General features: G+C 39.2%; 1 protein-coding gene across 1 annotated transcript in view; it reads right to left on the minus strand.

Moving 5' to 3' along the window:
* Positions 1 to 409: 409 nt before the first annotated feature.
* Positions 410 to 21,126, minus strand: part of LOC129223303 (WAG22 antigen-like) — a 53,658-nt gene continuing 32,941 nt past the window's right edge. Inside the window, exon 2 of the mRNA XM_054857868.1 lies at positions 410 to 4,112. Coding sequence (XP_054713843.1) covers positions 410 to 4,112 — 3,703 coding nt within the window. The remainder of the gene's footprint in view (positions 4,113 to 21,126) is intronic.

Consider the following 21,126-nt stretch of genomic DNA (forward strand, 5'->3'; position numbering starts at 1 on the left):
ACAAAGAAAGATATTTCTTTCCTCATTTGCAATGAACACATGAATTAGCATACTACCCACTTTCCGATTTTCTATTACATTTGTTTTACAATTTTCAGTCATTTTATCTATCTTTCATGAAATTGTTGGGATATTTAACCCATCCAACACTTTTCTTCGTGGTTTTGCTTTTCTCTCGCTAATTTAGTATTTGCCTCAGATCTAGTGCTATTGAGGAACGTTTGAAAAATATTTTAAACATGTTTGGTTTCACGAGGAATTAACAGGTCAAATAATTTCAGTCCCTACCTCAGATACTGACACAGAATCTGTAACATTCGATCTGGCAAGTTAGTTCGCTTAAAAACAAGCTTTTGCCTTACATCTGTTGCGTAGACAAGTTTCAATTTGTGTCTAAAACCAATACCACTTAGAGGCGACATTGGCCACGGGGGCGGTCTTGAGGACGCACAATTTGGTAGTCTCCTGGCCCAGCTTCTGCGCTTGCTCCATATCCTCCAAAATAAGCACCAGCTTCTCCCAGATGAAAGCCTGGTGCATATGCAACTGCTTCTCTGCCAACACCAGCATAGTTTCCAGCTCCTTCAACAGCACCACCAATGCCGCTTGGGCTGCCGCTATACCCTCCATGGCAAACAATAAGTAATCTCTGGTTTAAGACACCTCCGGTCGCTCCAGGACCACCGTTATAACCTACAGGGTAACCACCCGTTCCTCCAGACCCGCCTGCAAAGCCTCCAGAGCTATCATAATTGACCATTCGAGGATAATACCCAACATATCCAGTTGCGTAACCTCCAGGTCCATTAGCATAGGCTCCGGAGGAGCCACCTACACCTTCAGGGGCACCTGCATAGGTTCCGGGGTAACCACCGGTACCTCCAGGACCACCAGCAGATAATCCGGGATATCCGCCGGCACTTCCAGGTCCACCAGCATAGATTCCGGGGTAACCGCTGGCGCCTCCGGGTCCACCAGCATAGACTTCCGGCGCGCCATCATAGGCTCCGGAGTAACCATTGGCACCTCCAGGTCCACCAGCATAGGCTCCAGGATAACCACTAATGCTTCCAGGTCTACTAACATGAGCTCCGGGGTAACTACTGGCACCTCCGTTTCCACCAGCATAGGCTCCAGGATAACCACTAGCGCTACCAGGTCCACCAGCATAGGCTCCGGGGTAACCAGCAGCGCCACCTACATATCCACCTAGGTAACCGGTGGCTCCTCCAGGTCCACCAGCATAAGCGCCAGGAAAACCATTAGCTCCTCCAAGTCCACCAGCATAGGCTCCAGGATAACCACTAGTGCTTCCAGGTCCACCAACATAGGCTCCAGGGTAGCCTCTGGCGCCTCCGGGTTCACCAGCATAGACTCCAGGTGTACCAGCATAGGCTCCGGGGTAACCAACGGCACCTCCAGGTCCACCAGCATAGAATCCGGGATATACGCCGGCGCTTCCAGGTTCACCAGCATAGGCTCCGGGGTAACCACCGGCACCTCCAGGTCCACCAGCATAGAATCCGGGATATCCGCCGGCGCTTCCAGGTCCACCAACATTGGCTCCGGGGTAACCGCTGGCGCCTCCGGGTCCACCAGCATAGGCTCCGCGGTAACCACTGGCACCTCCGGGTCCACCAGCATAGAATCCGTGATATAATCCGGCGCTTTCAGGTCCACCAGCATAGGCTCCTGGATAACCACTATCGCTTTCAGGTCCACCAGCATAGCTTCCAGGGTAACCAGCAGCGCCACCTACATATCCACCTAGATAACCGTTAGCTGCTTCAGGTCCACCAGCATAGGCTCCAGGATAACCACTGGTGCTTCCAGGTCCACCAGCATAGGCTCCATGGTAACCGCTGACGTCTCCGGGTCCACCAGCATAGACTCCAGACGCACCAGCATAGGCTCCGGGGTAATAACCGGCACCTCCGGGTCCACCAGCATAGACTCCAGACGCACCAGCATAGGCTCCGGGGTAATTACCGGCACCTCCAGGTCCACCAGCATAGAATCCACTGGCGCTTCCAGGTCCACCAGCATAAGCTCCAGGATAACCACTAGCGCTTCCAGGTCTACCAGCATAGGCTCCGGGGTAACCAGCAGCGCCACCTACATATCCACCTAGGTAACCGATGGCTCCTCCAGGTCCACTGGCATAAGCGCCAGGAAAACCATTAGCTCCTCCAGGTCCACCAGCATAGGCTCCAGGATAACCACTATTGCTTCCAGGTCCACCAGCATAGGCTCCGGGGTAACCAGCAGCTCCACCTACATATCCACCTAAGTAACTGGTGGCTCCTCCAGGTCCACCGGCATAGGCTCCAGGAAAATTATCAGCTCCTCCAAGTCCACCAGCATAGGCTCCAGGGTAGAGGCCAGCACCTCCAGGAGCACCAGCATAGGCACCGGGGTAACCGCCGGCGCCTCCAGGTCCACCAGCATAGGTTCCGGGGTAGCCAGAGGCGCCTCCAGGTCCTGCGCCATACACCACTGAATGTCCGCCACCGGCGTAGGCTCCAGTATAACTGCCAGCGACTCCAGGTCCTGTAGCATAGCCTCCGGGGTAACCGCTAGGGCCTGCAGGGCTACCGACATAACCTCCATAAATATTTGCATACATTCCAGGGTAGCCACCTGCAACCCCTGGTGCACTGGAATAAGCTGAAGGAGGGTAACCACCAATTGGTCCAGGTCCACCGGCATTTGAGCCTGGATTACCCCCAGGGCGACCAGGTAAGTCAGCATATGATACAGGAGAGCTGCTGGAACCTCCAGTACCACCGGCGTAGGCTCCAGGATAACCGCTAATGCCGGCATGTCCTCTGCCATAGCCTCCAGGATAACCACTAGTTTCTGCAGGATAACCACCAGCATTTGCAGGTCCTACGCCATTGCCTCCAGGATAACCTCCCGGTCCACCAGCATAGGCTCCGGGGTAGCCAGAGGCGCCTCCAGGTCCTGCGCCATACACCACTGAATGTCCGCCACCGGCGTAGGCTCCAGTATAACTGCCAGCGACTCCAGGTCCTGTAGCATAGCCTCCAGGGTAACCGCTAGGGCCTGCAGGGCTACCGACATAACCTCCATAAATATTTGCATACATTCCAGGGTAGCCACCTGCAACCCCAGGTGCACTGGAATAAGCTGAAGGAGGGTAACCACCAATTGGTCCAGGTCCACCGGCATTTGAGCCTGGATTACCCCCAGGGCGACCAGGTAAGTCAGCATATGATACAGGATAGCTGCTGGAACCTCCAGTACCACCGGCGTAGGCTCCAGGATAACCGCTAATGCCGGCATGTCCTCTGCCATAGCCTCCAGGATAACCACTAGCTTCTGCAGGATAACCACCAGCATTTGCAGGTCCGACGCCATAGCCTCCAGGATAACCTCCCGGTCCACCAGCATAGGCTCCGGGGTAACCGCCAGCGCCTGCAGGTCCTCCGCCATAGCCTCCAGGAAAACTTCCAGGTCCTCCAGCATAAGCTCCAGGATAATAACCTGCTCCTCCAGGTCCTCCCATATATCCTGCATGGTAACCTCCAGATCCTCCGGCCATGTTCCATGCCCTCCAAAAACCAGGTACTCCTCCGCAACAATAAACCCCGGCTCCATTCCTAGTACCAGCAGGGCTAGCACCGTAGCTTCCAGGATTATACACAGCTATAGCTCCTCCAGGGCCACCAGCCCCATGAGTGACTCCAACGATTTGTCTAGAGCCTCCAGGGTAGCTGATGGTAGAGCGAACACCAAAGCCTGCGATATTAAATGTAGCAATAGCTCCACCAGGGCCGCCAGATCCATATGGGTTTCCGAAACTAGGGATGTAGTATCTAGAGTAGCTGCCTGCTCTTTCAGATGCACTTGCATAGGCCCCAGGAAAACCACCAGCTGCTCCCTGGTATGAACCTGCCATGAACCCCCCATTTTGTCTCGCTATAGCTCCTAGGAGGCCGCCAGCGCTTTGAGTACCTGGGATTGTATTGCGGTGGCTAGTAATACCATGAAAACCACTGTAGTGTCCAGAATAACCTCCTGGTCCTCCTGGACCACCGCCAGCTGCTTCCTCTGTATATATTCTTCCTGATTCCGTTATTCGCGGGAACCTGTAAAATTAATTAACATATGTTGTCAAATAATGTTATGTAGAGTCACATGTGATTCACACCACTGTGTGTGACACTGCGTTTCATGTGAATAAATAGTGATAATATATAATTATCTATTGAAGGTAAGCATAATAAAAAAATTTTGAAAAAAAAAAAAATAGAACCGACTTCAAAATTGCTCTAAAAAGTGAAAAATAATTTTATTCTTTTAACACCATCGATAATACTTTTAAACATAATTTTTGAATTTGGCGCAAAAACGATCGATAGAATCATTCACAGCCATAACTCAACTACAAGTATAAATTTAACCACGTCCAGTTTCTTCACCACCACATGCAGTACGCATTGATGACAGCATATTTGAGTAACGATATAAATGTTTCGTTCCTAACTTTGGATGATTTTTTGATAAAAATATGAACGAAGCATGGTTACAATGGATTTTACTTTTTGTTTTTGCGCCAACTTCAAAAATAATGTTTAAAAGTATTATCGATGGTGTTAAAAGAATAAAATTAATTTTCACTTTTTAGAGCAGTTTTGAAGTCGGTTCTATTTTTTTTTTCAAAATTTTTTTATTTCATTCTTTTTATTGTAAATGTAGATATTTCAGTAAAAGTAAGAAGTTACCTAGTAAGAAGTGCGACTCTATATCACTGTATTTCTTTAGAAAAGCCTTTATTCAAAATTATCATTACAATTACTATTAATGTTACAGTTATATGGCACCAAACTTTTATAACAATGAGTTTCATATTGTCGCGTGGAAGAAGATAGCGAAGACAAATGTGAAAGCCAAATGAAGCGAATACTCGTTAGTCTCAACTCGAGATCTTTATTCAGAACCACGAATGAACGTTACATCTCCTTATATACAACTTGAAAAAGTGCTGGAACTTTCCAGTTTTGAAAAAGATACAGAAATTAATAGAACATTCAAGAAAATACGGGAAACAGTATAAACGAAATTTTAGTAAAATTCACTTTGTCCTAGTCGGGATTTGAACCCGGGTCGCTCGTGTGGGAGACGAGAATTCTACCAGTGGGCCACCGTTATCCACGGATGAAAAGTGCGAGCTTCGCTACAATATCATTTTAATCATTTAATAGGGAAATTTACTGTTTTTTGCCCATAACTTTTTTTCTAAAGAACAAATATGGTCAAACAAAGTAAAGGGACCTAAGTTGAGCCATCCTCTATCCATTAAAAAAAAGAATCATCAAAATCGGTTCACTAGGTGAGACGCTATGAGTGGACGAACAAAAAAAAAAAAACATACATACGGTATAAACTGATAACCGCCTCCTTTTTGAAGTCGGTTAAAAATAGAATTATTATTTTCTGATTTAAAATTAGATATTCAGTTTCTTTACTATAGCCAACACCTGATTGGTCAAAAGCAAGAAACTAATTTGCATATGATGATGCCAGTGGAGTAATCAGGCGTTTGCTCTATATGTAACTGCATCTGCAACTCTTGGTTTCAGTCACTTTAATTTTCCTTCAGGTGGTACTCAATGCTGCAACCATGGTAGTTATCATCTAGGGTTTCAACGCTACTACCCCCCGATTTACTGGATGACAGTAGCGTCCGCACATCCGTCACCGACGTATACTTTTCTCCCTAAAACCAATTTTCAGCCGGTGTTGCCATGACAGCAAGCCGTATTGTGCGGGACCCGTCAAAGTGCCTAGAATGCAGATATCTGACGGCTCTGACGTCCGTAGAGTTGGGAGTCGCATGTCATTGGTCTCCACGAAATGAGCGCTTTCTCGCTATTGGGAGAGAGTATCGAAATGTGCTTTACGCGCGTTCGAATGTACGAATGCTTCCCCCTGTTCGGAAAACGTGAGTGTGTCCGCTTGACGTGGCGAACGTGATGTGCGGACGCTGTTTGAATGTTGCATTAGTCCCCAAAGGAACTGTTTATGACCACTTACGACTTTAGACACCGTAAATTCAGGTATAAGATCTGGTCCGATGACGCCTAAAGTCTACTCACTTTCTCACCTTAATAGCACCTGGACAGATACAAATCTGATCAAACTTCCGTAAAAGATGAGAGTTTTACGTGAGCGTATGCTAGTCCGCTACACAACCCTCCTCAAATTTCCGCATTGGCTCTCCGGCGCGCAGCCAAAAGCTTCCCCTCAAAACAAACCCTTTTTTTTTCAGTACATAAAAATGTATCTGTCACGTGTTTGACCTGCATTAATGCAAAGTCAAGGTCTAAAATGGAACATGAAAACTTTATTATTATTATTATTATTTATTTATTTTTTATCAAAAACGTCTTCAACATTAATTAAAAGTGACTAATCGTATACGTACATTTGCGCTATGTATTTAAAATCTTTTTCATTTGTTAGTAAATTTAATTCTTTGTATAATTTCTCCACTGTTTATATAAAAGTGCCATGGATGCAGTGAGCAACCAATGAATGGTGTCTCACTGTTCCCTTATTGCACAATAATAAACTCAATAGCTGTCATTCAAAGATAAAGAGAATTAATATCATGATTCTACTGCTAAAATGAACGTTAGTTAATAGGCTATTGGAAGATTAATAGTACTGATCTGTAAAGTTTATCTTACAATTTAGAAACAGCGCAACAAAGTGTGGAAAAATTTTACTTCGATGGACTCAAACTATGATTACATAGTTATTTTTTTTACATGATACTTGAAAGCTACTTTTTTGTGATTTATGTCGACTTGACTTTTAAAAAGTTTTACCAGACTGGAAATACAGAATTCCAAACTGAAAATATATAGCTGTTGTCTTACTGTTCTCCCTGTCTCACGGTACCCACTTCTCCCCTCCTGTTCCCTATTTTGTAGCCAAAGGTACATTGAAGACTGACTTGCTGGTGAACTAAGGCGTGGATGATCTGGACTGGAGGGTGGTTCTTATAAATCGACCTCCACATTCAAAGTCCACAATCTTTATCCTGAGACTTCCGTGACGAGCTTTACACGACATTCAACAGTTTGCGTGCGCGCTGGGAATTGATTGAAAATAGTGTTATAGTCAGGGATTGAGTCACTGTCGGGGGTCTACTGTTAGATCCCTATTTAGATGGAAGAAAGGACGATGGTAATAGAGGAAGCTCTTGAAAAAAAAAGGGGTTGTAGAGTCATCGAAGATGAACATTACTCGCTAATTCAGGAACCCGGTTCACTTTACATTGCTACGTTACTCCAAAATCTGGAAGCTCGGATGATATTGTCAAGTCAACGTTTTCTTACATGTCTCATGGTATATCACTCAAAAACCTCATATACCGGATGTGATGGTACTGCTGTCAATGTCAATATAGGTGGGAAAAATGATCTGGTTCTTTATGTGAAGAAATCTGCGCAGTGGGCAGCTTGTCTATCTATCTATCCGATGAGCCATTCAGCTCACGTATCAAAAGAGGACTGCGAACTCATGCGCCTAACCTTTATATTTCTAAGTTTTAATTTGCGTCAAAGGGTGGAGTAGTGGAGTGACGGAGGAGATAAAATACAAGAGAGACTAAAATCACACAAAAAACGAGGACATCACCGACGGAACAGAATCCAGGGATAAAAGTTGCGAGTCTATGGGCAGCTTGTCTTCTCCATTTAAATGAGTTGCCATTCCGCCACATTTTTGAGCACCTAGATGGCAAGACAGCGGGGCTTAATATCTCTAAAGACCATTCGGAAAAAAGTTTGTTGGCTGTCAAAAACTCCAGACGGTTGACTTTTGGAGAATTGATTGCCAGATCCCACAAATGCAATTGAATTAGGAAACTGTAAAGGAAATCTGGTTGTACGAGATCCTGAGCGATTATCCCATTCGATGTGGTTGACGAAAGCAAATAGAGCTCTAAGGTTGTACATAATTTAAGAAAGCCCCTCATCTGATCTTTATCAATTATTTTTGTGTATGTTGAAATCATACATGCCAGCGTCGTTTACTTTTAAAGCAAGTAAACACTTAACAGACCGCCCGAAACTTGTTCACCAAGCATAAAAATCTACCAGGCATTAGCCAAAACCTTTGCTTAATGTTGTCGACCCTGTGATAGAACGGAATGGTATTTTCGCAAGCTTAGAACACCTACTGTTAGCCGTGACTCAAGATTAGAGTAAACGTATAAGAGAGCTCGGACTTCGAAGAATTCTGATGGCAAGGCAGATAGATGCAAGAAGGAAAACAGTAAACACATTCAAGCTACTAAAAATCAACTTCAATGCGCAAGAATACTCTGAATTGAACAAGGACTGTGAATAATTTTCTCCCCCTACTGTTGGCAGAAATCAGTAAAGAAGACATCAAATCATACATCGACAGTGACTCAATCCCTGTCTGGGTCATTTCTTTGAATCAATTCCAAGTGCACACGCAAGCTGTTGAACGTTGTGTATAACTCGTCACGGAAGCCCCAGGAAAAAGTATGCGGAGCTGAATCTCGAGATAGATTTATGAGAACCACGCTACCCTGTCCGAATCATCCATGCCTTACTCCACCAACAAATCAGTCTTCAAAGTACCTTCGGCTACAGAATAGAGAACAGTACTAATGGACAGGATCCACTAACAAAGACTGATTATTCAGAACTGTGTGTGAGTGTTTTATAAAAGTAAGTTGTTGTTAATTTCGATATATTTTTTTGTCTATGTAATTTGCAACTTTTCCGCTCTATTACTACTTTGAAATTTAAAAAAAAAAATGAGTATTTTCAGCCCATCCTAAACATATCGGAGCCACACTTTAAAGTTTGTCGCGAAACGGACCAAGTTTGCCATCACATTAGGTCCATATCCGTTCAGATTACCGGAAGGCCTAATAAATTGCTTAATAGGAACCACTACAGCTCTCTATTCACCAGGGCCGGACTGAGCACTCAGCCGGTCGGACGTTCGCCTGAAGAGCATAAGGGTCGCGGGGCCAGTTGCGATTTGTGGTTGAGCTCCCCCCCTTTTTTTTTACTCGCAACCTCTCTTAATGAATGCAAGTTTGAAGGACTCAAATTTGGTTGCGCCTGGACCAGGTCTATGTTTAATAGAGGCATAGGAGGCAATGAAAAACTGAATATAGGTTCACTGGTGTGCCCACGAGGCATTTTTTTAAGTGTACTCAGGATCGCCGAGAGCCAAGGCGGGAGGAGGGGGGCAGTTTGTTGCTTTTCGGGCTCCCATTCCTCGTTAAATCTTAAAAAACTAATATGACTGCGATTCCGCAAGGTGGGCCTCTAGTTTCCGGCTAGTCTGACACGGGCTTTCGTCGGCCCTGAGTTGTACTTCTGGCAGTGTACCTCAAAAAAGTATAGAGGGTAGTATACTTTTTTGAGGTACACTGTAGGGGTTTTTTGAGGTACACTGTAGGGGACGGAGGGGGGAGTACCCCCCCCTCCCCCCGTCCTTTTTTAGAATTTCATTCCAATTATATTTTAGCGATGCACAAAAAAGAAGGCCTTCGAAATCTTACAAAATTAAAACAGTGATAGTAAATGCACAAATTGAGTAAAAATAACAAAAAAAAAAAAAAAAAAAAATTATCCTCCAAAATTTTAAAAAGATAGTGTAATCTTAAAATAGAATCATTCAAAATTCTAATATTGAGATTATCTAGTTAAAAGTCACCAAATACACGTTTCAAACTATTTTCAACAAAAAAAAAGTTTATAGTGTAAACTCGTGGCAAGCTTCAGTTAAAAAAAAAAAAAAATGAATAGATAAATAAAATTGACAGCTTCATAGGGGGACCACCGACATATTTACATCTTTAATTGTTTCATGAAATATCATCACGAAAATCACAGCTAAATGGAAAAAAACACAGGAGCCTCCTAAATATGTTTTCGATAGAAAAAGAAAAAAAATTAAAATACAGTGTGGGAGTTTTAAAATAGTGCAATGAATATGCACACCAGTTGTTCTAAGTCTTTGAATAAAAAAAAGTAAATAAAATAAAATAAACCTTAATTAAGATATTCAGGAGGAATGATATTTAGAATAGAAAAATGTGAAGAAAAAAAAAACCTATGTTATCGCTGCAAAGTACACCTCGTCAGTCCAAAATTTTACAAGTTCATTTTATTGGAGCTGTAGACGGCTTTGTATTGCAAAAATATAAAAGTACTATGTTGAACAAACCAACCAAAGCAGTTCAATAGATTTGGAGAGGAAAAACTGAGGAACTGAGTTTTCCTCAACAGTTTTAACCACTATAAAGTAAATAAGAGAGGACAGCCAAGAAGGAGTTCATCAAACCTTATTCCTTCTTTTTACGTCACCAAAGGTAGAAGTGTGCTTTTGAAATTTGAATTTTGGAAGCATTCCGGGGGAGGGTTTCCAGACCTCACAATTTCAATCAACAACTATGAAGGAATACAATTTAAATAAAGAAGACTAGAAACTCCCCCTCTCCATCATTATTTGAAACTTTGACTTAGAAAGAACTCCAGGTTAGAGTCCCGAATCCCTCAATCTCAACCTACATTTGCTTACTTAGGGGACTATAATTTGAAAAAACTCCCAGGAGAGCACACACCCATAACCCTTAGAAACGCTCCCTCCCCATCATTAAAGATCGTAGATTGTCTAAACTTTCGTTTGCGGGCGTCAGTTCTAAACAATTTCTGACCCTAGAGCCCTTAAACCACTTCTTCTCATAGCAACATTAGAGATCATTTACAACTGCGTTTCTAGTATTTGTGGTTCGAAAAACTGTCGGACCCCCAAACTTCTCCTCTCACGATCAGTGCCAAAAATGGTCTAAAACTGCGCTTTTAAAATTACAATTTCGGCAAATTTCTGGGAAGAGACTCTCAGAAAACTCGTCCATTCATTTTTGAGATCCTTTAAGAATTTCATTTCGAAACACTTCCGAAGAAGGGCCTCCAAATTTCTTCTCCCCCAACACCACCAAAGATCGTCTGATTATGCGTTTTCAGAACTACAAGTTGAAAAACTTTCCGATGGAGATCCCCTAACCCTCCCCCGATCATAATTGAAGATAATCTGCACGCGTGTTTTTAAAAGTTCAATTTCGAAAATTTAGCGGGCTAATGCCTCGGAACTCCTCGCTCCCCCCCCCCCCCCCAACACTACTGAAGATTGTTTGTTTTAAACGCCGTTTTTAGAAGTAAAATTTCGGAGACTTTTCGGGGGAGAAACCACCGAAATTCTTATATCTGAAAGAATATTAAACTTATGATTAGGTTTACATTGCTAACACTTCACTCTTGTAATGACACCCTCTTAAACCAGAAGCTAAAATCTTTCTCCCTCTCTCTTTCTCTCCCTCTCGCTAAAATGCGTTAAAAATTGAGAGTCCCCAAACTCATACTCCCAGAAATTGGACCTTGCAACGGCTCTACATTCGTTTTATTGTTCTTTTTAACCGACTTCAAAAAGGAGGCGGTTATCAATTCATACCGTATGTATGTTTTTTTTTTTTTTTTTTTTTGTCCACTCACAGCTTTTTACATTGTGAAGAACCGATTCTGATGATTCTTTTTTTAATGGATAGGGGATGGTTCAACTTAGGTCCATTACTTTGTTTGACCATATTTGTTTTTTAGAAAAAAAATTATGGGCAGAAAGCAGTAAATTTTCTGCAATTTCCCTATTAAATGATTAAAATGATTTGAAACCCATTGTTATAAAAGTTTGGTGCCATATAACAATAACATTAATAGTAATTGTAATGATAATTTTGAATAAAGGCTTCTCTGAAGCAATACAGTGATATAGAGCCGAACTTCTTCCTCGGTAACTTCTTACTTTTACTGAAATATCTACATTTTCACTAAAAAGAATGAAATAAAAAAATTTTGAAAAAAAAAAAAAAAAAAGGAACCGACTTCAAAATTGCTCTAAAAAGTGAAAAATAATTTTATTCTTTAAACACCATCGATAATACTTTTAAACATGATTTTTGAAGTTGGCGCAAAAACGATAGATAAGATCATTCACAGCCATAACTCAACTACAACTATAAATTTAACCAGGCTTAGTTTCTTTACTACCACATACATTAAGCATTGATAACAGCATATTTGAGTAACGATATAAATGTTTCGTTCCTAACTTTGGATGATTTTCTGAAAAAAAATCTGAACAAAGCATATTTTCACTGGATTTTACTTTTTGTTTTTGCTCCAACTTTAAAAATCATGTTTAAAAGTATTATCGATGGTGTTTAAAGAATAAAATTATTTTTCCCTTTTTAGAGCAATTTTGATGTCGATTCCATTTTTTTTTTTTTTTTTTTTTTCAAAATTTTTTCTCTCCTTCCATTTTTGAGAACCCTTAAACGTGCAAGATTGTGTACATGGGTACAAAGGGCCGATTTTTTGTTATGCCTGGGCCGCTTTAACGATTCAATTCGGCCCTGCTAGTCAAAAAGCTGTTTGACAATTTTATGGCAATTATCGCAGTCATAACTATCATTGATCGCTCTAAGCCTATTCAGTGTGAACGCAGCATGAACAAATCAGGCGCTTGACCAACAAATCACCAGTGCTATCTTCAAGCGGTTGTTGAGAACTGCGACTAGTAAATCTAATCTCATCAAAAACAACCTTGTTGTAAAAATTTCCCCGCCAAGAAAACCTTTAACTTTTCCACACAAAAAAGAAAGTCTTCATCCTAAAACCAAAAGCCCTCAGCCATAAAAAGTTATGATATCTAGTTGGCGCGCCAAGTATCTGCCAAACTATCATTCTCCCTCTTTTCCTCTTTCATCCCACCTACTTCCATTAGAACCTCCTCCCACCTGCAACTCCTCAGAAATATGGATAGATTCTTTAAATTGTGTATTCTGTTTGGCGGGTAGCTTTTCAAAGTGAAGTGGTTGCTTGATGAGCAACAAGAGGATGTAAGCCTACCATGGCTGCTCGGTAATGCTGTCATGATTAAAATTTTGTATTATTGATGTTTCAAGATTTGAGAGAACAAATCTGCTGGGGGATATTAAGTATCCCCAGTCTCCCCTACTCTGTAAATGCAAAAAATATATGGATTGCAAATTAAAGAGAATCAAATTTAATGTAAAAGGTACAAGAACAAGTTTTATTAGGACGAATTTTATTCTAAAAAAACTCGACTTCAAAAAGGAGGCGGTTATCAGTTCATACCGTATGTATGTTTTTTTTTTTTTTTTTTTTGTCCACTCACAGCGTCTCACCTAGTGAACCGATTTTGATGATTCTTTTTTTAACCGACTTCAAAAAGGAGGCAGTTATCAGTTCATACCGTATGTATGTTTTTTTTTTTTTTTTTGTCCACTCACAGCGTCTCACCTAGTGAACCGATTTTGATGATTCTTTTTTTAACCGACTTCAAAAAGGAGGCGGTTATCAGTTCATACCGTATGTATATTTTTTTTTTTTTTTTTTTTTTTGTCCACTCACAGCGTCTCACCTAGTGAACCGATTTTGATGATTCTTTTTTTAACTGACTTCAAAAAGGAGGCGGTTATCAGTTCATACCGTATGTATGTTTTTTTTTTTTTTTTGTTCGTCCACTCACAGCGTCTCACCTAGTGAACCGATTTTGGTGATTCTTTTTTTAATGGATAGGGGATGGCTCAACTTGGGTCCCATTACTTTGTTTGGCCATATTTGTTCTTTAGAAAAAAAGTTATGGTCAAAAAAACAGTAATTTTCATGCAATTTTTCAATTAAATGATTAAATATAAAACCCATTGTTTCAAAAGTTTGATGCCATGCAACAGTAACATTAATAGTAATTGTAATGATAATTTTGAATGAAGGCTTCTCTGAAGTAAACATCAAGTTTCTTCAGTGTCATTGTTCTATAGGGGGCGGGGGTAAATCTAACGCGGAAGCGAGGTAATGCAGTGATTAGGATTTGCTTAGCCTTCATAATGCTACTAGTTGAAGTTTGCCTCAACTATAGTAGTATTTTTATCGTTATCATCTATGCCAATAGCAGATGATCTGGGCTAAGTAAGGAAATACAGGATTGCATCACAAGCAACTTATTTTCTGTAAAGTGTAAATTAGTTAGGGAAAACGTAAAATTTAAATGGTCATAATTAAATTAACACACAAATGAATTCCAGGGTGGAACAAAGATAAATTTTTAGTGTCAATCGCTCCAAGTTAAAGGCTTTTTTTTTTTTTTTTTTTTTTTTTTTAAGTATGGAGCATTTTTATGAAAAAAATAAGGTGAAGTACCGTTATGATAAATTCTTAACATTTAACATTTCTGAAATACATTTGCACTAAAAAGAACTAAATAAAAAAATTTTGAAAAAAAATAGAACCGACTTCAAAATTGCTCTAAAAAGTGAAAAATAATTTTATTCTTTAGACACCATCGATAATACTTTTAAACATAATTTTTGAAGTTGGCGCAAAAACGATAGATAAAATCATTTACAGCCATAACTCAACTACAACTATAAATTTAACCAAGCCCAATTTCTTCACTGAACGAGCATGGTTACACTGGATTTTACTTTTTGTTTTTGCGCCAACTTCAAGAATTATGTTTAAAAGTGTTATCGATGGTGTCTAAAGAATAAAATTATTTTTCACTTTTTAGAGCAATTTTGAAGTCGGTTCTATTTTTTTTTTTTTTCAAATTTTTTTTTCTCAAGTCTCTTTGAGGCGCTAGTAGAGGGAGCTGCGATGGACGGTCACTGTAACATCCCAAAAAATTCCTCATTCGACAAATTTTGTCTGACGATTCAGCAAAGTTTCATCATTCGGCAAAAATTCGGAGCTCCATTCGGCAAAATTATCATCATTCGGTGAATTTTGGGAGTTCCAACCGGCAAAATTATCATCATTCGGCGAAATTTGGAGTTCTATTTGGCAATCAAGAATTTCCATACCCGGGGCGTCCCTGCATGGGTTAATATTATACAACTGAGCTAAAACACTGCAAATCACATTTGTAGACTATTAACAAATTTTTGGGGGCGGGGGGGGGGGGTGCCCCGGTTGAAATTCGAAAATTGATTTTTTCTGACCACACTAAAGCTTGACCGCGAAGAGATGGCGGATGACCTTGAAGCGGAAACATCATTATTTGTTGCTGTTTGCTATTATTTTGTAATAGGTAGGAACAGCGAGAATGCGCCTCTTACTACAGGCGCTTTCTGGGTGAAACTGCCATTACAAATAATACAAATGATGTTTCCACTTTACAGTCATACGTCATCTCTCCGTGGTCAAGTTTTAGAGCTGCAATGTCGGATAAAAAATACAGATACAAAAGTGACGACCAGTAACAGGCTCTGTGCCCAGCTACGCTGGTCCTAGTCAATTGATTAGTCCCCAATGAAGATCAATGGCCCTTTTAAAGCTATTTACTCCCTTGCTCATTACCGCCTCTTCCGATAAGCTGTTTCAAGTACCTACGACCCTACTCTAACTTCCAGGTAGCCCGAGATTTGCATTGCTTAAAACAATGACCCCTCGCCCTGGTTTCCGTGCAAAAATTTAACCCATTAACATCTTTCATTCTGATAAATTTAAACAACTGATGCATGTCCCTCTGACCCTCCTTTGCTCCCGGCTTAAGCCTGTTAAGTATCATAATCTAAATCTGAAAGTCCCCTTGCTAGTCTAGTTACCCTTCCTTGAACCCTTTCCAATACAGAAGTACGTATCTTTCCTCAGATAAGGTGACCAAAACTGAACAGCATACTCCAAATGAGATCTGACTAAACTTCTATATGAAGACATATATAAGCAAACTAGCTGTACCCGACGCGCGTTGCTACGCCAACAAGAAAATACATCATTATACTGATTTTCATGACAATCGGTTGAACGGGGCAGAAGTTGCTACTCTACAGTGCCACCTATTGGCGAGTGGCTTCAATGAGCATATTATGCACCTTCTTCGTGGGAAAATACATATATATATATATATATATAGCAATTTTCATAACAATCGGTCCAGGTATCAAGTGAAGCCGTGACTATACTCAAATTTTGTACTCACGCAGTTTGCAAGATCAATCAATCGCTAAAAATATCAAATAGAAAAAGTTTTAAATCCCCCGTTGCATGAAAAGCCATAAAACAATAAAGAAAGAATTTATTTGTTCAAACTCAAGAAAAATGGCAACAGCTAACTTCTTATCAATGAGACCTTTCACGCGAATTAATTTCTGCAGCCGATAATTTTATTCGTATTTATCCAATGGATTGTGACTTAAATTGGAATAAAAAAGGAACGATCGATCGGATTTTTTTCGAACTGGTTTATAAACATTCCCAGTACCAAAAATAACAAACGGTAAAAGTTTCACCCAAATCTGCCGGGTAGTTTTTGAGTTCATGGATGACATACAGACAAACATTCATTTATATATATATATAGATAACTCACGTGGTACTGCAGACGAACAGGTAAATGAGAAGAAAAACCATCTTCATTTGGTACGGATTTACCTGGCGTGCCCGCGTGGCACTCTTTCCCAATCTATATATACATACATAGTTATTTTAATGTATAGTTATTCATTTACCCCAAGTAACTGGAGAGGACGAACGTTACGCAATTCTCTAAGATTGAATTAAAATATTGTTTTGATGTTGCAAAATGTGTGAGATCCCTAAATCTCATCTCGTCGAAGGTTTTAATAGGAATCGACTCATGATTAGCATGGATTTAAATATTATACTGCAGTAAAATTGGGTGAAAAAATACCTCGGGGCGGAACGAATTTGAACGTAAGGGATTCTTGTTATTAAAAGTAACTCGATCCTAAGCAAACTTGCTCTGTCAATCTGAACTGTCACTCAAAATGAGAGATGATGACTTAGTCTGTTAAGTTTAAAAATATATATATATATATATATATATACAGTGGCTCCTAAAAGTGTTCGTACACCTTGAAATTTTTAAAACCAAAATAACGCAAAACTGAATTCGAATATGAAGTCCAATTTTTTATCACACCATTCTTATGCTATTCTGAATAAAACCCAGTAGTTTTTTTTTTTAAATATTGCCAGATTTTATTTTTGAAATCTGTCAAAAAACCATGAGACAGAGAAAAAATACGCCACAAAAGTCATCGTAGACTTTGTAAAAAGTTAGATTATTTAATAATTTTTTGACATTTTTTCAAAGTGTACGAAGACTTTTGTAAAATAAAATTTCCGGCAATTTTTGGTTTTTGATTTTTTAAAAATTATGTTTTATTGTTTTATTAAAAATTTTCATGTACTTTTGTTAAAAATAGATCATATATCTTATAATAAAATACCTATTCCGAAATATTAGTTCTAACCAATGGATAATGGCCTATTTCATTGAAAGTCGTAGGCGTACGAACACTTTTGGGATCCACTGTAAATATAAATTTAAATAATAATTATAATAAAAATACCTGGTAACAGAAAATAAAACGGTTGCTGAAAACAATATTTTCTTGTAAACAAAATGACGTCAGGAAATCATGTTTTACAGACAAATCATTTGAAGCGGTAAAGAAGCCGTTTAATCGAGGGCGGATACAAAGGGTAGGCCAGGGAGGTCCTGACCTCCTCCCCCTCTAAACTGTCAACAATTTTATCCATCCACACTGTGTTTAAGCACTTTATGAATTCAATGCAAACAGTTGCATAAAGCTTTTCAACTCATTAAGTATTTCTAAAAGTAGATACACTGTAAAAAAAAAAAACTGTAAATTTTGAAGAAGTTATCCGTATTTTTTACAGAAAAAAACTGTTCGTAATAAAATACAGGATTTCTCTGTTTTTTTGAATCTGTAACCGGTTATACTTTGTTTTTCTTCGAATCTTCGAAATTTCGCCCGCGTGTTTGGATTTTGGTTCTCGTGCTCGAGTTTTTGATCTTATATTTATTTAAAGCGAGTAAGTCTTAAATCGTTTGCAACTTCCATTTCATTGCATCCTAATCAATATTTTATTATTATGTTTTTTTGTCATCTGTTACAGAGGCATATTCGGAAATTTACCTTTGTATACATGTATTTCGTAGTAGTATAGTAAATATTGAAATGGATTTATGAAAGTATAGTTTCATTTTTTAATCTTCATAAAATAATAAATCAGCTTGAATAAATAATAAAAATACGGAAGATTTCTGTAAAATAAACGGAAGAAAACTGGCGTCCTGGCTGACAGTTTTTTTCCGTAAATTTTACGGATTTTTTTTACAGTGTATTTGATATAATATTTCAAATATTGTATTTCAAATATTTACTTTTAAAAATCATTTTATTGCTTACGAAATTACTTACGGACAGTTATGCCCTATTAGGTGCATTATTCCTGGTAGATTTGGCGCTTTTTATTGAAACCCAAGCAGTCTCAGAAAGGTTTCGGTCCCAAAACCGTAGGTTCGTTTGTAGCTGAAGGGGGGGGGGGCATTCTTCAGCATGTCCCCTACCCTTAAATGGTAACCTGTATCCGTCCCTGCTTTAAGGAGTCTAAACGGTTTAAGGGGGGAAGAAAACTTTGTTTTGTTTTTATATTTCAACATAAAAATAGAAAATGAATCAATAACAATAAGCAAAATATAGAATTCTAAAAAAATTCGCAAAACAAGAAATTTTTATAAAATGACTAGTGGTACCCGCACGGCTTTGCCCGTAATAGAAAAATTAAATGGTCTTTTGGTTCGCCTGTATATTTACAAATAATGTATAGTGAATTTTCTCGCCAATTGGCTTTTACCCATGTTACAGTTCACGCTATGATAATTTCGTATCTCGCCAATTGGCTTGTGCCCATGTTACAGTTCCACGTTGTGATAATTTTGTAATTTACTCGTCCATCTTATGATAGTTTTGTTCATAAAATTGTAAAAGAAAAAGAACCACATCGAATTTTCGAAAAATCGCTTCGAGGTGCACGCCTCCATGCTACAAACTAACTTTGTGCCAAATTTCATGAAAATCGGCCGAATGGACTAGGCGCTATGCGCTTCACAGAGATCCTGGTATCCTCCAGACATCCAGACAGAGAGACTTTCAGCTTTATTATTAGTAATAAAGAAAATGCATAGTTATTGAATCAACGTCAAATGTCATCTCTATCTAAATCAACACCGTCTCTCGTGTTTTTACATAATTTTCTCCGCATATATCCATTAACTACTGTGCAGAGAAGACCGTGTCGCGACATGCACATTTTATTATTGATTTACATTGTTATCAGAAGGTAAAAGTTGTTGAGCTCAAGTCTGGATATAGGTTAGAATTATCCATCAAACAATGGGGTCGTTTCCAAAATTTTAAAAGTATTTATTTCTGAAAGAGCATGTTTAAAAACATAGAATCTGACCATTTTTTTAATAAGTTCTTTAAGTTTAATATTTTTAAAAAATTACTTAAATCAGTGCTCTTTTATCGTTTAACGCTTTTGCCGATGACATCACAAATGATAAAATGCCATTCAGTGTTGCCATTCACGTACCAAAATATTTTAATTCGCGTCTTTACTCACGTGTCTTGGCAACGATATGGTTGATAGCAAGCGTAGAGCGCAATTGTAATTCGCTTCTTGATTACACAGGGCAACAAAAAATATATTTTTCTTTGGTGCCCAGAGTTTGAGAACTGATTTTAGATATGTTTAGGGCTCTGAATAGAAATAAGAAATTAGTTTTTCTCTGGCAGCTCTACTTTTTTAGATAAATGCTGCTGTTTTACCCAAAATGTGCAGTTTTAGCTCCATTTTGCGCACTTGTAAAACAAGTGTAGGCTTCTTAAACAAGGATTGCTTCTGGTATATTTACCCTATTGTCAGCCTGCAGTCTAGTAACTCAAAAGAAAATTCACCGGACGCAGTAAAAGTTTGACAAGTTTAGTAATAACGCTTCAACAATGTAAGGTCAATTTTTAAGTTCTTGGCTTGCATATATTCTCTTCTTGCGATGTGTGATGAGCTGGATCTTAGTATACAATGTTTTTCAGAGCCTGATTAATGTAGCGGGTGACCCGAAATAAACATTTTTCGTGGAGTCCTCTGAAGTCAAACCTTCAGAGGACATAACATTAAACCGTTAAAACCTTCCATAAACATTAATGGGGAATCGCCATTTCAGGGGTGTTGAGTTGTTTTACCACTCGTTCAAAATATTTGTCGGAAGGCAGAGTATCCCACACTTAAGTACACGTAAAAAAGGTAAATAAATAAAGGAGAAAACTTAAGAAAATGAAAGAAAATTAAGGTAAAGTTTTCTTAAGTAAGACTACTACTATTTTCGTCATTTTGATGCTCTTAAAAATTAGGGGCCCATGTCCAAGAGCCTAATTTGACTGTTTGGTAATCAATCTCTTATTATTTGTACAATACAATAGGAATAAAAAAATTCCTGTTTTGTGTTTTATTTGATCTATGGATCTAACTTCAACCTCTGTTTTATGTATATTTAAATGTTATATCTTAGAAATTTGAGCTTCTGGGCAAAAACTGATGTCATATTTGAACTCAGGGTACCAAATTCGTACGAATTCAGTTCCAAAAACCCCAGCACCAAAATCACTGTTGCCCTGTGTTATGATAACGTGGAAACGTAGTAGAAAGATGCGCCAAATTGCATCATTTGTGACGTCATAAAGACCACGCCTTGTTTGAAAAATCGGACATTTTAAAAAATTAATTTAACTACGATATTCTTCGCATCCCTTACTTCCGACCTCCCCTTCCTTCCAAAAAAAAAGCGTGTGATGTAGAAACTTATTGTTCTACTTGAAATTTTCTCCTGCAGAATATTTCTGGATGTAATTGGACCTTTTTTTTTTACAACTCGAACTACTTAATTTTCTATTTATTTACCAAATTAAAACTTTAGTTAAGGTGACAATAATGTATTTTCATAGTGTTGATAACACTAATATAAATTGCATTGGTGGTGGGGGGGCGGCATTTTTTTAGTAAATAAATGTCAAAACCTTTTATAAAATGCCACTTGTATACTGTTTTAAAAGAATTTTTAGAAGTATGAGAGGATATTAAACTTACGTATTCATTTGACGTAGTGAGAAGCAAAAGGGATATAAGTGGC

The sequence above is a fragment of the Uloborus diversus genome, chromosome 5, assembly GCF_026930045.1.
Source record: "Uloborus diversus isolate 005 chromosome 5, Udiv.v.3.1, whole genome shotgun sequence".
NCBI lineage: Eukaryota > Metazoa > Arthropoda > Arachnida > Araneae > Uloboridae > Uloborus > Uloborus diversus.